This window comes from Oryza glaberrima, chromosome 10 (assembly GCF_000147395.1).
Source record: "Oryza glaberrima chromosome 10, OglaRS2, whole genome shotgun sequence".
NCBI classification, from domain to species: Eukaryota; Viridiplantae; Streptophyta; class Magnoliopsida; order Poales; family Poaceae; genus Oryza; species Oryza glaberrima.
This window is the reverse complement of record NC_068335.1, coordinates 11,458,734-11,475,335: the sequence shown is the minus strand read 5'-3', so window position 1 is coordinate 11,475,335 and position 16,602 is coordinate 11,458,734. Positions and strand designations below refer to the sequence as shown.

At 39.2% G+C, this 16,602-nt stretch overlaps 2 protein-coding genes across 2 annotated transcripts; one reads left to right on the top strand and one right to left on the bottom strand.

Moving 5' to 3' along the window:
• Window positions 1–10,930, top strand: LOC127752737 (uncharacterized). Its single transcript, XM_052278140.1, has 16 exons — window positions 1–344; window positions 1,317–1,468; window positions 3,651–3,898; window positions 3,998–4,156; window positions 4,564–4,628; window positions 5,661–5,757; window positions 5,856–5,952; window positions 6,021–6,101; window positions 6,503–6,557; window positions 8,042–8,555; window positions 8,618–8,691; window positions 9,083–9,125; window positions 9,240–9,264; window positions 9,343–9,447; window positions 10,018–10,283; window positions 10,357–10,930. The coding sequence occupies exons 1-16, from the start codon at window positions 334–336 to the stop codon at window positions 10,648–10,650; spliced, it is 2,286 nt and encodes a 761-aa protein (XP_052134100.1). The 5' UTR covers window positions 1–333; the 3' UTR covers window positions 10,651–10,930.
• Window positions 10,931–12,470: 1,540 nt separating this feature from the next.
• Window positions 12,471–15,185, bottom strand: LOC127786155 (uncharacterized). The gene is made up of 3 exons (XM_052313485.1): window positions 14,995–15,185; window positions 13,404–14,056; window positions 12,471–12,837 (listed from the first exon to the last, which is right to left on the bottom strand). Exons 1-3 carry the CDS (start codon window positions 15,024–15,026, stop codon window positions 12,731–12,733), a joined length of 792 nt encoding a protein of 263 aa, XP_052169445.1. The 5' UTR covers window positions 15,027–15,185; the 3' UTR covers window positions 12,471–12,730.
• Between the last annotated feature and the right edge of the window lie 1,417 nt (window positions 15,186–16,602).

Genomic DNA, 16,602 nt, shown 5'->3' with positions numbered 1-16,602 from the left:
GTGTCCCCTCCTCTCCCTTCTCAGCCAAGGCGCGGCGAGGAGGCCGCGGGAAGTCATCGTCGGCGCCGGCGAGGCCGGGCTCCCCTCGCCGGAGGCCACCGGCGACCCGCGACCTTCCCAATCCACTCGATCCTCTGCATCCGGGCACCGCCGCCGGCACCGCGCCGCTCCTCCATTTCTGGCCTCCCTAGGGCGAAGGATCACCGCCGCCGTAGAGTACGTGGATTTCTGTGCTTGGTTACCCTACTGCACCTCCTTCCTCTGCTCCGACGGCGACCCCAGGGTGTTCGTCAGTTTCGTCGTCGACATCGAGCCTCGGCTTCTTCGCAGATTATGCCTCTCCGGTTCACCCCCATGCCCTTCGCACTCACTCCTTTTACCTTTCATGCTCATGGATATTGTTGTTTACTACTTGTTAATCTACTAATATCTCATATCTGTGTGGACGTGAGTTGGTGAGTATAACCTGTGAATTGTGATAATTGTGACATGTTAGTAGTAGTCCTTTACTTATGTAGATTGTGTATTTGTGCTCCTGCATTGTGGTGACATGTGTGGAGAAACTGGAGATTGTGTTGATTATCCATCTGGTATTGTTTTTAGGCAGAGACTGTTGGTTTGAATCCTGATTTGTTATTGAGATATTTGTGTTTGTCATCCCTGTCAGCTGGTCAGTTCATAGTGAATTGTTAGCCAGCTTCTTGTTCACTTAGTTATTATGGTGAAGTTTGATCACTGTTAATTAGGTGGTCCTCGTTTTGTTGTTAGTTAGGCTGGGTTTTAATCTTGTCTATTCATGCCATGAGTGTTTTGTTCACAGGGTTTGCTGTTCTCCATCTAGCCATTAGCTGCTTCTTCTTTTTTTTTTTTTGGATTTAGATGATATTGGCAAACGATTACCTCAGCTAGCTATTTGTTCCATCCTCCAACACGAGAATGTCAATGCTGCCTCCATTGCCCCCAGTTCTGCCTAACTCTGGCTGGAATTGATGTCATCACCTTACTGTCCAACTGTGAATCTGCTGCATGGCCCTTGTCATTACAAAACTTCAAGTGCCTTTTTTCTTTCTTCATGTTTATGTATGTGTACTTTCTTGATCTTCCATTAGTCTGACAAGAGAACCCTGCTTATTATTTGTTTAGCTATATGTTTATTCTACTTGGTGGGATTGCAAGTTCTTGAATCTTTAAGTGGAGAAGTGTGTTCAATCAGAGATATTTTTTTGAGGAACATAGCATGTATGTAGTTTTTCTTGGACCAGAAACACCATTGCATCTTATCGCAGTGCATTGCTGAAAATGGAGTTATTTTCTAGGGTACTACCACCACTTGGCATTGCTATGGGGGACTCTTGGTCTGATACTGAAATCATCATGTTCTTGGCTGAGAGAAAAACATGGGATCCTCTTCCACAGAACATACTGGTGGGGGTTGACCTTACTATGATTGATCCACGGGACTCCCCTGGTTAGTGTAATCACATTTTTGTTCCTGTTGTTGTAGTCATTCTCGCATTCTGATTATGATATTTTTATGATTTATTTTTATAATTCACTTATTGATCTGGAGCTGGGTCTAATTGTCCTTTGAGCTGTTATTTTAGTTTAATTAACTTATTGTTTGGCAGTACAAAAATAACAACACACAAGTAATGGGTCAATAGTTCTATTCAGAACAGGTCACTGGTGCACAGAACTGATGATTTCTAATGATTACTTGCATAAAATGGTTTTCTGTGGAAGAGCTCTTATGGTATCTACAAGTTTTGTGTCGCCCAATTTTGTCAATTGATCAGAATATTTTGGTCAGTATTGGATTTTTCTACCAGATAGTACCAACAATCAGATTAAGGATAAATCAATTCACTTCTATTTTTAGATCTTGGGGTGCCATTAACTTAGATCATGCTTGTGGAAGACTAGGCTCTTAGTTGCCTCAAACTTGCTGCCTCGGTATGATTTGACGAACAGGAAATACATAATAGATTGATCTTCCATTGATTTCTCTATTCAACATTTCCGTTATTTCTTTTCTTCAAATGGTTGGTTCACTATACTATTAGATATGTGTCTCCTGTCGATTGTTTCCCCTCCCAAAAGGCAAGTCTTCTTCATCGTTTATTGCAAGTTTCCTACCAGTAAAGAATATAGGGATATGACAAATACTTTAGAATACCGCTCAAAATGAAAGGGAAGATTTAATCTACTCTACCAAATACTTGAGTATAGAAGGTACGCTGTGGGTATTATCCTGGCACCTGAGCCTCTGGAGAAAGCAAAATGAATTTATCTATGCAAACATGTTGCTCATCATTGGGGATTGTTGCAGTCTAAAGCATACTGTTCAGAAATAATAGTGGGATGTTGTATGATATCCTTGGCATTTATTCATCAACTTGTATGTTGGCTTCTATCTTGTAGTCTTGTACACAAACTGCTCGCCCACTCTCGTTGGGAGAGTGTGATTATCCTTGTCCATGGTTAAATAGTTCTGTTTTCTCATTGATATATTGCTCAGCTTGAACTTTTGAAATCTGCTATCCAGACAGATTAATTAATAAGTGCGAGTCCTAGTTGTTAAGGATATATGTGTCAATTTATATATGTGTCAAGGGTTAGGGTATTATGGTCTTTTCATGTATGAATGGTAAAATTGGTAATTCAGTTTGGTTGCTTGCACACTTCGACAACATCTTCATGCATGGACTTTGAATTTATCTTAGTGTTTACTTCCTCCGTTTCACAATGTAAGTCATTCTGGCATTTCCCACATTCATATTGATGTTAATGAATCTAGACATACATTAACATCAATATGAATGTGGGAAATGCTAGAATGACTTACATTATGAAACAGAGGGAGTACTTTCCAAATGCAAATGTTCTTGCATATATATTGCATTTGAGCGTCAATGTGTATATATGTACTAGTCAAGGGTTAAGGATATAATAATGCATCAATGTGTATATATTGCATTTATCTTTGGATTTATCTTCATGCATGCAAATGTTAAGGATATAATAATGCGTCAATGTGTATATATGTACTACTAGTCAAGGGTTAAGGTATCATGGTCTTTTCCCATGTTAGGAATACCTCTTTTACTCAATTTATGGGCCTAACTCTATGGATCAGGCGTTCCATCCTAACATGGGAAAAAACCATAATACTCTAACCCTTGACTACTACATATATATATACCACATCCTTAACACTACTTTCTAGTACTAATAGAATCACTAGACAGTGGTACTTATCTGTTTAATTTCTTCCATTAGTTGGAAACGACCTCCTAAACTGTAGTTCAATTTAACCAGATCATGGATAAGATAGAGCACTTGAATTTATTTACTGCGTTAAAATTTGCACCTAAGTTTTTGTGCTATATCCACATTATAGAGTATTGGTATTATTATGTTAGCCATTCTCACTATACAATTATGTGGACCTCAGATGAATAAAATATCTTGCATATATTTATTTACTAATTAGCACTGGTGGCCAATTTGTTAACATGCAGTTTAAGGATATGACTGCAAGTTTTGTGTGAGATGTACGTAATCATGCTTTTAGTCGGTTATAATGACTTGAGGCTTATAATCTTTGCTAAATGGGACAAGTAGTTTGCTTATGCAGTACTCATCTGCAGGAACCCTTTGGTTCTTGAATTGGCCTGATAACCAGCTATGCTATGATGACGAGAACAATGTTTTCAGAAAGGCAAAGAATGGATATTGGAAGTGCGTTGATGCTTGCAGAATACAGACAGGCACATCTATCTTGGGCGTGAAACTCTGTTTAGAGTTTCATGAAGGCCAAACACCATGCGGTACAAGAAGTGGGTTGATGATGTATGAATATTTGATAGAACAGAATGATGAACTGAATTTACCACAGGTTGGCAATACTTATTTTCCAAGCAATACAACTAGATTCTGTGCATAGATGTAAAGCTTTTCTCCAGGGTTGAAGGTTGATGCTCTGCATTTCTGACAGGCCTACAAGTCTCTATGTAGAATGTTCCTTCAGGAAGACAGAAAGATTGTTGAAGATGAACATATCTCCTTGAATTTAGGTGTTCATCATAATTTTCTGGGATCCTACTCTCAATATCTTGCAGAAATACAAAGGCAAAATATGGTAATGAATTCCCAGGTTTGCACATTTTCTTTCTTATAATAAAATCCCTTTGTTAGTTTATCCTCGAAACTTCTATGTCTATCATCCTCCGTTTCTCATTTCAATGTAAATTATGATTTAAAATCCATAATAGATAGTCAAATAGTTCCTCTGGCTCTTGTTTTATTAATTTACCTCTTTAAATTGTGAAGGTTTTTGTTTCTTGAAGTCATTTAGAAACTATACCCAAGGAGAATATTACAGCTATGTGCTGCTTGCTCTTACTGATTGCTTTTACTGCTTATTATTCTTTCTCAACAATAAGATTTGACAATGTGAGCAGAATAGCAGATATGCAAGTTTTTTTTTCTCTCAAAATAAAGATATGCAAGCTTTTTTTTTCCTTGTATTTTCAATAAATATTTTCAATCTGAATATGCTAGGCTGTGTCTTCAGACAAAAAAAGTATCTTCATCAGAGAATTGGATGAACGAAAAAGCAAGAAATGGTAAGTTTTGCAGTTCAGTACCTTGCATTGTTAACGTGTAGGATAACTTTGCATGGCTGTCCTAATGATTCTAATGTTAAGTTGGCAAGCTGTGAGGTTGCTCTCACTGCCCACCTGCATTACATTGTAACCTAGAATTGATCTCATTTCCTAATGTTTCTTTAAATAAACAAAATCCTGGCTCTAAACTAAGCTTGAAAACTGATTGTGAACTTACTTTTCGGTAAGGCACATGCATATCTTGGTTCTGTGTGCAGACATCAAACATGAGGTGTTTAATGCTATTGTTGTTTGTTGCTTGCTAGTTATCACTTCCCTCATTCATCCCTTCCAAATATCAGTTGAGATAATCCAATCAATACAATGTGGGTTGCAGAAATTTTAGTTCGATCTACTTATGAGTTTTTATGATGATGGTCACTATGTTGTTATTGACAGTAGTTTTTCAGTGGTGATTGGTGATTAGAAAGCACATGAAGTGGCAAGTTAGTTTGCGCTTATGCTAGAATATGGCCTTGGTAAAGAGTACATTCGGGGGCTGGTGGACTAATAATCTAGTAGAGCAGTCATCTGGAGTGTTTGAGGGGAAACCTCTTTCAACATGTGACCCTTGGATAGAACTTAACATGAGAGATTGCATTTTTAAGGAGCACATATATTAGGCGTCTTATTTGTTAATTATGTGGCCTAACCATGATAGCCGTCTTTACCTTTGGTCTCCTTAAGAAAGTACGGTTCACACTTTACACACACAGTGGACCAATAATTATATTGAACTCTCTAACATTGTTACTAATGGCCTACAAATAGGGCCATTTTATAAATACTGTTTCTTAAAAGAACAAAAATGATAAGTAGTTGCAAAACGGAAGTACAAAACCAACTTGAGCTAGTCATCAATACTAGAAGAATGTTATTAAATGTTAGCAATGTATGATGCTTTTTAAACATATATGGATATTAGACATTCTTGTTTATGAGAGAATTAGCTACACATGTTCATGCTAATGCATGTTTCATTCCCGCCTGTAGTTCCACCAAGATAACCAGGTCAAGCACAAGGCTCTACCGACAAAAGATTCCTCATATTTGGTGTCTACGTCACAGTGTGTCTAGGAAATGGTTTCGTGTAAGTTAGACCTTTTACTTTTATATTATCATATATGCTATCTGCGATAAGCAATATTTTTGCTAACTTAAGTTTTGTACCTTGGAATTGATATGCAGCACTACGAATCAATGTTCAGAGTTATTGATAAGTTGGCAATATTGCTTGAGTCAGTATTACTTGATTTGACCACTGTGAGACAAAAAATAAACAAAGGTAAGTTACACGATAATCTTGGAGTTGTTAAGCTTAAGCGTATTATAACTTATTTCTTCCATCAATAGGTAAAAAACGAATTTGGAAGATGGAAGGCAAATTGGAAAAGGCTCAGATTCAACATCTGACAGACTTCAACAACAAATATGGTAAAAGCACGAGTGAATTGCATTGCCAGGATCAAGTAGGATCCTCTGAATCCTGACCCATTGATGTATAAAATCCCAGTGCAAATTAACAAATTTTATCTGAGAACTGAAAAAAAGTTTAGCAGAAAGCTTTATGCCAGTTACTTCCTGACTCCTCTATAGGGCAGAACATTGTAGATTTGTAGTTTCCTCACATGTTAGGGTGCAGGAGAATTTCGAACAAAGGGACATACTGAAGTAGTATTTTGTCCAAAATAATGTCGGCCAAAGGAGATTTTTCACCTTTTTGCAAATGTCAGGGTCTAACTTTGGTGTTGGAGTGAAAAATAGCTGCAGATTATGTTTAGTTTACTTTTTAGAACTCGTGTGTATAATAATATCATGTTTTTTCCTCTTTGCAGGACCATCTATTCGACAATCAGTTGAAACTGCTGAACATAATAACTGTGCTTTGAGGTATTGCCACAAATATTTATTTCATACTGAATAATGTGAATGTAGTATTTCTTAGTTATTGAATCTATTAGCCATCCACTAGGCGATGCACATAGCCATCTATCTCTTCAGGACACCTGGGTTGAACATAAATTGTGGTCACCTTGGTCACCTTTAATTCTGGCCAAAATAACATAATGGATTAAGGCCATATTCATAACACTCGATGATTTTTTCAGCATTTCACAATTTTACAAACCAAAGTAGCAATTCAATCTTAAAACATTCACATTTTGTTAGGTGATAGGAACTGTTGGCGAATATGTCATGTAGTAGGTTCATAATGGTGAAGGAGCTCCATCCTTAAGGTTATTGAGCAAACATATGCACATAGTTAATTCTACACTGTTGTATGCAGCAGTGGGCCATTTATAAATATACATGAGCATGCTTACCTTCTTGCCGTAAATGGATCCATACTAGACTGATTTACTGATATCTGAAATGAAAATAGATAGTGATCTGCAGTGACATTTAAAACTCCCTGCAAGACATTTTGAATTGTCTGCAAGTTTGGTTAAACACTAAACATCATACGATGGTACTGCATTTTCGAGAGACAAAGGTCTTGCTATGACCATATGGTAATTTCAAACCCTAATTTGACATCTCAGACCTTTATCTTGAAAAAAAATGGCTAGCAGCTCTAGCTAATTGAGTGGGCTCCCAAGCTGGTCCTAGGAGCTGGTAACCAGGCCATTGATCTTTTTTCCCAAATCTCACTTATGGCTAGCCATGATAAATTTTGTATAGTATTTCTGAAGATGCCATTATTAGCTGTGCTAACCGTACCTGATTTGCTAATCTCCAATCACATATCGAACATATTTTTGGTGATGCAACATTAGAAATTTTTGTGCCAAATTCGCTAGCTGATGAGCTTATTTATATGTCTCAACTGACTTTAGAGAAGTGTTTAAAGGATGAGAACTGATTGAGATTTGAGAAATGAATTCACCATTTTTGTTGAGTTGCATAATTTTTTGTATCCTATTTACCAGAATCATAAACCATTGAAAAGCTCATAGTTGTCCCCAGAGGTGGCAAGTGGCAACAGAAACTGCGGAAGAGTTCTGCTTTCCATGCCCATTGGGAGATGCAGACAGCATTAAGAAGGAAACAATTAGACATGTGGAAATTGTTACTGTTATTGTTCTTTTCCTGGGAATGTGGTTGGGAAAAGCTTGGGATAATCCAAATGCACTCTCAGTTGGCTGGTTGAAATCTTGCCGGACTAGTTTCTCAGTTTGATTAGGTTGCATTTCTGTTTTACAAACGAGCCCCAATATAGCATCATGCTCATTCTTGATTGTCAGAGTTGTTTCTTGCATAGTTGGAATATGTCCTTTGTTCTCTGTTTTTTTTTTTTAACTGTGATGTTCTTTGTTCTCTTTAACTCCCTAGATAAATGGATATTTAAAATTTAAAATTTCCTATTCTATCAGGCGTCTTAATAATTATTTGGAGTTGATGATTGAGGAACCACGGTTTAGTTCAATTGCCTATGTTCGTCTGGATTCACAAGTCAAGAAACTCGATAAGGAGAACACGTCTGCGATGGATTTATCATCCATTTTGCACCAGATGCTTCAGAAGTTAAATTTAAGAGTACAAGATGAAGAAGTCTGGGTGTCACAGTTAGGCTCAAATTTGCAGGCTTCATTCAGAAAAATCATGGATACCTCCTCAGAAATAGGAAAATTAGAAGATGAAGTTTTGCAGCTGAAGGTCGATATAGCTGAGTTTGCTCCAGGTGAAGTAACCAGTTGTGCAGTATATGAAATGATCAAGACACTTCAAATTGTTGAACTGTTCATGAATAATTCCACCAGACATTTGAAACTTATCGATGGAATTAATTCTGAAATGAGAGAGTTTGGAAGTATCTTTAATGGCAAAGTGAGATGCCTTGTTCGCTTTGCTAGATATCAACAAACTATTATGGAGAAGTCTACACAGGTTTGCTCTAACTTACTTTTTAAGTGTTATGACAAGTTCTGGATCACTTACTCATTTGACAGATAAATTTGTTCCAGATAATCAATTTCCTTGGTGACATCCGTGCTAAAGTTGACAAAATGACTCAAATGTATGGGAGCGTATCCTATGCACACAGGCCCTCACATGTACACACCGTGTACACCAACTAAAAATTATCACAAAAAATTCTAGGAAAATTCATACATATACTTTCAATAGTATTACATCTACGTGCAAAGTCGCATCTTCAAATTCATTCTACATAGAGAATAACAAAAAAGATAAAATTCTGACAAAATTGCAACCTTAAAACTGTCAGATTTTTTGTTTTTTTTGTTACGGCTAAAATATAATGAATTTGACGTTAAGATTTTAACCCTAGGTGTAATACAATTGAAAGTATGTGTATGATTTTTTCTAGATTTTTTGGTGACATTTTTTAGTTGGTGTGCACGTGTGTACACGTGAGGGCCTGTGTGCATAGGATATGTTGCCCAAATGTATGGTCTATCTGAAGTTGTGCCCATTGACTCAAACCAGTTTATAGAGGTGTGTTGCAAACTGACCAGCCTTCATTTAATCACTTTTGGAACTGTATCTTTGTTATGCATTCTATTGTTGATTCCAATCAAATCTGACATGGTGTACTGCATGTATTTCTAGGGGAGCTTCAATGCCGATGCATATGGTTAGTCTAGTGATATTGATAGCATTTGTTAATTCACATCTTGTTTCAGTTTTGATCAATCTCCTTTCTTATGCACAGCTTTTGAGAGTTTGAAAGAGCACAGCACCGATCTCTGTTTTAGTTGGAGAACAAGGAAGTTTCATAACAGATTAATTCTCCCTCCAGTGAGGCAACAAACTTCTGGTATGAAATAAATGACTTCTTGATGAAAACTTTATGTATGTCATAAGAATAAAATATGTCGTTATGATGCCATGAAAATAATTGAACGATCAGCAAAAATTGCACCTTTTCCTGTCGCAATCAGTTTTACCTAATAGTTTACTTCCTAGACTGATATTTTACATACATGTTGATATTTTACTCTGCTGGCTCACCCTTTTTATGTCCTGCTTCTGATGGCCTCAAGTACTTCCCCTCACACCTCTTTCTAGTCATTTGATCATGGTTGATTTGTCTACTAGGGCCCACCTCGACACAGTTTATTTTTGTTCGGTTAGCGCCTTGTTCGAGTTACTGGTATTCTTGGTCTTTCTTCTTGATTGGAACTTATATGCAAGTATAGTAATTCTTTGTCAGGTAAGAAAAGAAAAGAAAATAGTACTTGTAAATGGCTTCTATAAACTTCCCTTTTTGCATTAATGCATTTGCAGTTCTTTTGAAGGGGTTTATAGAAAAAGGTGGCATACATACAACTATACAGTCATACCTTGCTTGATTTTGTCTTTGAAACTGTTATATTGTAATGGATAGGGACGTGTTCATATTACGCAACACTATCATCAGTTGAGTCCTTGTATAAAAGAGAATATGCATCATACCCTACTATCTTAAAAGATAAGATTGGACAGCCTGATGAATTTCTGGTTAATCTGTCAAGAGCTCAGTTGGAAGATATAGTAGAAGATTTTTATACCAGGCATAAAGTCAAGGGTTCGAAAAGGTTGAATGTTTGTTTAGATAAGATGAAAAATGAAGGCGTTATTTCGGAAGAATCATATATGAATCCTCAGGCTCAGGTATTCACCAAATCAATTTTATTCTTTTTATTGTATTGTATTTATAAAGTTCTCATGTTGCAATTACTGTTAGTTTGTGCAGTCCACAGAAAGATACAAAATCAAACAATACGAAGAGCTCAATCTTGAGATTGCGATGAGGGAACGTGATAAGGAAGAAGTAAGCATTGTTGACAAGAAGTGTATAGGAAAGAAGAAAAAAAGGAGGTTCAGAAAAAAGATGAGAATGAAGGAGCACATATTTCTGACGAAGATAAAGAAAGTTATTGAGAGCCATATAATGGATGGAAAGGTGCTCATTGCTAGTTTCCGGGTAACAACTGGTTACTTCAGGTTGCTACCTCATCAAATCTACAAAATTCCATAAGAAGATCCCCAATATGAATTGAATAAAAAAGGTAATCCCTGTTCTCATTGTGTCGTTGTTGTTGGTTTTGGGATTCGGGACGGTGAATGTTATCTGATCTATCTAAATTCATATGGGACTTCCTGGGGACATGACGGATTTGGTAGAATATACCTTGATAGTGTCAGGAAGCTTTTTTTAGCTCAGGTCTAAACTTTGCGTGTAAAACAGTGAAATTGTAAACTGAAATGTTATTGAATAATATTTCTTGATTTGGTTATCTATATTTCTTTCCTATGCATTGATTAATGTGAGATATTTGAGCTTTTTTTGTGAAAAAGTTACTTTTATTGCAAGGATAAATCTGTCCTAATGTCAAACATGAGGTATCTGTCCTTCTGACTGATGCACGTACTACTGCTCTGTTGTCTGTGGCGCCTTCCGAGCTTCAACTGCATTGTGAGGGATTTGCGTGCTGTTGTGGTCAAGGAGCGCATGCAAGTGCTTGTGCTTGTGCTTGATGGCGTTTGAATCTCATTTGCCTGTTACTGTCTAAATCAAGTTTTTCTGAGTTTTGATTTTCTCAATAAACATGGTAATCCTCTATCCAATATTCTAAAATAGCCCAAATTGTAAAAGTACTTGTTACTCCTATATAAATTTTATTCAACGTGGCTAAATAACATTAGGTTGAATATACCTGGCAGTATCTAATCCATATCCTTATGAAACATTCACAGCATGTAGAAAGGAATACTGATAACAAGGTATGTATTATGAAACATTCACAGCATGTAGATCAAAATGCTCACGGGGTGCTTGACTCAACGACTCTCTGTGGTCGTATCTCAGAAAAGTCTTGCGCTGTCATCGGCAACAACTGACTAGTCTTCTTTTATCCAATGCGGAATTGAATAAACGCTAAATAAACTCCAACTAATATATGCTCATAAATGCATGGAATTCAATTAGTGTACATATCTTGATTTTATATTATGTGAGTATAAAGATCTTGATCTTTGTTAGTGAGCATATCCAAACGGGAAAAAAAAAGAGAGATCAGAAAAGCAGGAAGGCAGTGAGAAAGATGTCCATCAAAGCTTGATGGCGTCCACATCAGAGAATACCAACCATATACTCCGTCAAAAAATGGATGGAGGGAGTATGTTTCTAATATGGCATGGTACAGGAGGATTACTATTCATACATCTTCAGTTCCCTAGTCCCCAAGCTCTGTTCGCAAGAACAGGTTCCCAACCCAAATAGTACGCACGAAAACGGAACACATCGTTTAGCAGTTTGAAAAGTGTAAGCGTGGAAAAACGAGTATAGGGAGTTGGTAACAGCTCTTGCAAACAGAGCAGCCAGGCCACCGAAGTTCAGGCATGTTTGGTTTGTTTCCCAACATAACAACCATTTCGCTACGCCGAAAAATCATCACCCATTTAGTTCGTAAAAAGAATGGCATTGCAAAACAAGTAAAAGGCTAATCAAATCTTGTCAGAATTACAAAAATTATCACTCATTTGGTTTGGAAAAAGAATGGCATTGCAAAACGAGTTAAAAGGCTAATCAATCTTGTGAAAAATTACAAAATGTTGATATGGCTAGCATTGGCATAGAACCAAACAGAATAAGAGTAACTGAGCAAGTGAAACAAAGAATATATTTTGATTCATGAGTCTCTCACTCCCACAGTTCAAATAAATCAAAATTTCAGAAATCACTGATGGGAAAAGCTAGCTTCGTGAAGTCCAATGCCCAGTTCACACTGGACCAACTTTGAAGTTTGAACGAGTGAATAGAGATATTTGCTACAGCTATATATATAACTTCTCCAGTGTATTTGGGCTGTGTACACCTTTCTAAGGTGTAGAGGCCGGGTTAATATAATATATTATCTAAAAATAATTTCCCCAGTGTATATTCTTGATTGAAGTTATTAAAGACATTGACTACATAATGGTATAATTTAAAATCTAGTGCGTACAAATTTCTCAAGCAAACATTCTTCTTGTATTACATATTATCAATAGATAAATCCTACTGATAACACTGGCAGCTTTTCAAGATTACAAGAATACATTTACTAATATGGCCATCAGTGGTCAGCACAGCAGCAATGTAAGCTTTCATCCCCGAACAAGAACTTGTCGCTGCTTGGGTGTACAAGGTAAATCTCATAACTCATGCATCGCACACAACACCCTGTAAAAAAAATAAATATAAAGGATCAGTTTATCTCCTTCAGAGAATATCACTACTAGAAGGAATGAAAAATCATTACAAGATTTGTTGGAAAACTATTATTGGAAATATTTGGACAGAATAGATAGTAGTGCAGTAGCGTAGACTTGGTATCAGAAACAATTTGCAAACAATCGGCAGTCAAATATGCTAGTAGCACATATTCACTCACTAGTTTTCCTAAAACAGAACAGTTGCTTGTAATATATAAAATCAGGTAAAACTGTGGTCTTCTGGAGAGTGCTACACAAGTAAATAAAAAAATGCAGCAATGAATTAAAAATAATAAGCAATCCCATACACCGTTAAGTTGTGGAGTCCTCTTATGTTTTTGCTCGATTATTGTGTATCCAAAAGGATAGGCAAAGTGATTTAACCAAATGCTAATTTTACAGTAATAATCACCCCACTGACATCATGTGAAATGAAGTTGTGTCCCATGTCAAATGAGATAAGAAAATGGTCATTACTTTATAAATGTCTAAGCGAAATGCCACAAAAGTAAACAGAATAAATAATTGCCATACCTATTTCGCCTGTTTCGATTGAACACCACGAGTGAACTTGGTCCTCACATTTAACATCGTCGCTCGTCTCGGCGAAGAAGAACCCAAATCCACTGCTTGGGGAGTACGCAGTGAAGTTGTAGTGGCAATAGGATAGTTCCATCTCAACGATCGTGCTCTTTGCAGAGATCTCCCAGAGCTCGTAGTTTCTGCCCGGATGCTTCCTGTTGATGATGTTCAAGGCCATTTGCACATTCTTGGTGTGCCTCTTCTCAGCCAGAACTTGCCAGTCAAACATATCATCCATAGCCTCCTTCTGCAGCTGCTCTTTACGCGGTGCCTTCCCGGCGCCATATTTCTCCCGCCAGCGTGTTCGTACTTGCTCTATGCGCTGCTGGCGTTGCAGCGCCTCGTTCTTGTGCTGCTTCGCCTCTCGGTGGCGGCGACGAGCCTCGTCCTTGGCGTGCTCGTCCCACAGGGGCTTGCTGTACCCCCAGTCAGAAGGGATTTCGCCTTCCGGGAAGGTGAGCTCGTAGGCGAAGCGCCAGCCGTGCGCGTTGGTGTCGTAGCCTTTGTTCCCTTCCTTCTCCCACTTGGTTTGGTGCTCGAGGAAGAACTTGCTCTTGCCTTGGCACTCCTTGACTGCGCCTCTTGTGCTTGCACGGGCATGGATCCTGGCAATCACCACAACAACACAACTTGTTAGCACTAGTTGAACCAAAAAAACCTTTTTTTTGTGAGGTATAATTAGCATTGTTACGCATTAATCCTAGCTCTTAGATTTGACTAGGCCTTGAGCATGGGGAATTGAGACAGCGTGTGTACACTACCTGCAATCTTGTCATGAACTAATTCTAATCCCAATACATATAAGCATAACAACAAGTAATATAATGCCCCTAAAAAGTGGCATATAGGATTCGGTGATGAGGTGGAGGAGATAAATGATAAGCTACCCGTAAATTAAGAAACAACCTCCACACAAACACTAAGAAGAGTCTGAGAGTGTTAAAGGTATTGATATTTGTGTATTAGGGATGACATATTATATATGTTGACTCTTAATTTATGAGTGAACGGCATGGATAAATTGAAGGTAGCAGTCACATCTATTATAGCACTTGCTCTAATGCATCCAAACCGGGATTCGATGGCAGCCCGACAGCCCGACACCTCTAATTTTCCATCTAATCAAATACTTAACTCCCATAGGCGCATAGGCATCAGAGCAGGAGCTTCCAAAATTGCGGAGATTATCCTCCATGGAGAGTAGTCCTATTTTTGAGTCTCTTCGGTAGATAGGCCAGTATATATTTTTCAGTAAAGTTTTTACTTCTTCTCTATGAATATAATGTGGCAAAGCTTTCGCCTTTCTTAAAAAAAAAACAAAACAAAACAAAAGGCGCATAGGCAGAATTAGGCATACATCAGAGATTGAGATTCAGAGTATGGCATTCATAGCTTATTAGGTCATGTATCCATCTGGCCAAGAATTTGGTACTGATCAATTGAGCCAAAAATTTTAAAAATTTAATGCGCTCCACCTCCGCTGCTTAGCTTGCAAATAATAAATAAATAAAAGGAGAAAGCAAACGAGGGCGGGGGGGCTTACCGTGGATTGGGCGCGGCGGACGGCGACGCCATCGCTCGGCGTGTGCTTTTCGCGGAGCTGCGTGCGTGCGTGGTCCGGACTCCGGCGGCGGCGCGCGAGGGTTTTAATGGGTGGCTGACCGACGGCGAGCCGGAGCCGGAGTTGGAGTCGGAGAAGGGTTCGGGGCGGAGTACGAAACGGACTAGAATGCACAATCGGTGCGGCCTATATAGCCCATCACGTCTTATCATCTATTTCTAGCCGGCCCATAAATTTTTTTTTATTGAACCGTGTGTTGTGCCTAAAATTGCATTCATTAATCTTAGATGATCGCCCACTTCTAAAATTCAGTTTTCTTTAGGACAAATAGATATAGTTTCTAAATATTTGTGGAAACAAACGAGGGACTTGCCTATTGAACAGTTGACAGATTTTTGTAGATTGAAATCTTGCAGATTTTGCAGTCACTGGATGTAGCATCCACGTTGTTTGTTAACGGGCCCGCAACACACTAATGTTGATAAGTCGACCCGTTAAGACGAATTTGGGGCTACAAATCACTTTAGCCTAGCCCATTAGCTGCTAAGCAACCCGTTTGGATCAAATAACAAAGCAAAAAGTCCACTTTGACTCCCTTAAAAAAGTAGGCCGAATCTAATTCGTATCCCTCAACCCAAAAACCGGATATGACGACTCCCTGAACTATTGATGCCAGTGCAATTTGACTCCTCCAACGATTTTGGAGGGCGGTTTTGCTAATGTGGCACTGTTGACCCAGTCTTCATCTCACGTGGCGTTTATGTGACATTAGAATTAAAAAAATATATGTGAGACCCATTTGTCATTCACACACAAAAATATATTATGGGGCCCACATGTCATCCTTTCTCCTTCCCTTCTTCCTCCTCCCTCTCTCTCACTTCTCTCTCTTCTCTCTCTCCCTTTTCTCTTCCCCTTCCGACGCACGTAAGGAGTGGGAGCTGGAGTGGCGACGGCGACGTGCGGGCGAGGGCTGGAGCGGGGGCGGGCGGGCAGGGCCAGAGCGATAGCGGCGGTAGGCACTGGAGCCGCTTCGACGTCTGGGCATGCCACGCCACCTCTCGTCTCCAAGCCGGCCCGCCACCGCACCCCCTCTAGGCCGGGCCGGCGCTCGCTTCGCCGCCGCTCTGCTTGAGGCCGGGCCTGCAACGGCCGACGACGAAGGAGGAGAGGAAGGGGAAGAGAAAGAAAGAGAGAAGGAATGGAGCAGGCGGTAAGGGCAAGGAGAAGGACTAGGGAGGTGGAGGCAGGTGCAAGGCCAAGGAGCGGGAGCGGCGGCAACGGTGGGTAGGGGGAGGCGCAGCGGCAGTGCTCACTCGACGCTCCTAGAATCGATTGGGTCGTCACTATTTGGGCTAAGCCACGCCGCGCTCCCGCACTTGAGGCCGTTGTCGCTCCGGCCCTCGCCCGCTCGCCGCCGCCGCCACTCCAGCACCTGTTGTCTCGCCTGCCGCCGCCATGGCTGAGGGGGAAATGAAAAGAGAGAGAGAGAGAGATAAGGGAGAGAGGAAGGAGGAAGAAGAGTTAGAGTGAGAGGATGACATGTGGGCCTTACAATATATATTTTTTGTGTAAATGATGGATGGGTCC

Bases quoted from the DNA above. Each gene is read 5' to 3' on its own strand.
- LOC127786155 (XM_052313485.1), bottom strand. From the start codon at position 15,026: ATGGCGTCGCCGTCCGCCGCGCCCAATCCACG. The intron at 14,057-14,994 runs GTAAGCCCCCCC...GGTGATTGCCAG, and splicing joins TCCGCCGCGCCCAATCCACG to GATCCATGCCCGTGCAAGCA. The intron at 12,838-13,403 runs GTATGGCAATTA...TTTTTTTTACAG, and splicing joins AATCGAAACAGGCGAAATAG to GGTGTTGTGTGCGATGCATG.
- LOC127752737 (XM_052278140.1), top strand. The intron at 5,953-6,020 runs GTAAGTTACACG...TTCCATCAATAG, and splicing joins GAGACAAAAAATAAACAAAG to GTAAAAAACGAATTTGGAAG. The intron at 9,265-9,342 runs GTTAGTCTAGTG...TCTTATGCACAG, and splicing joins CTTCAATGCCGATGCATATG to CTTTTGAGAGTTTGAAAGAG.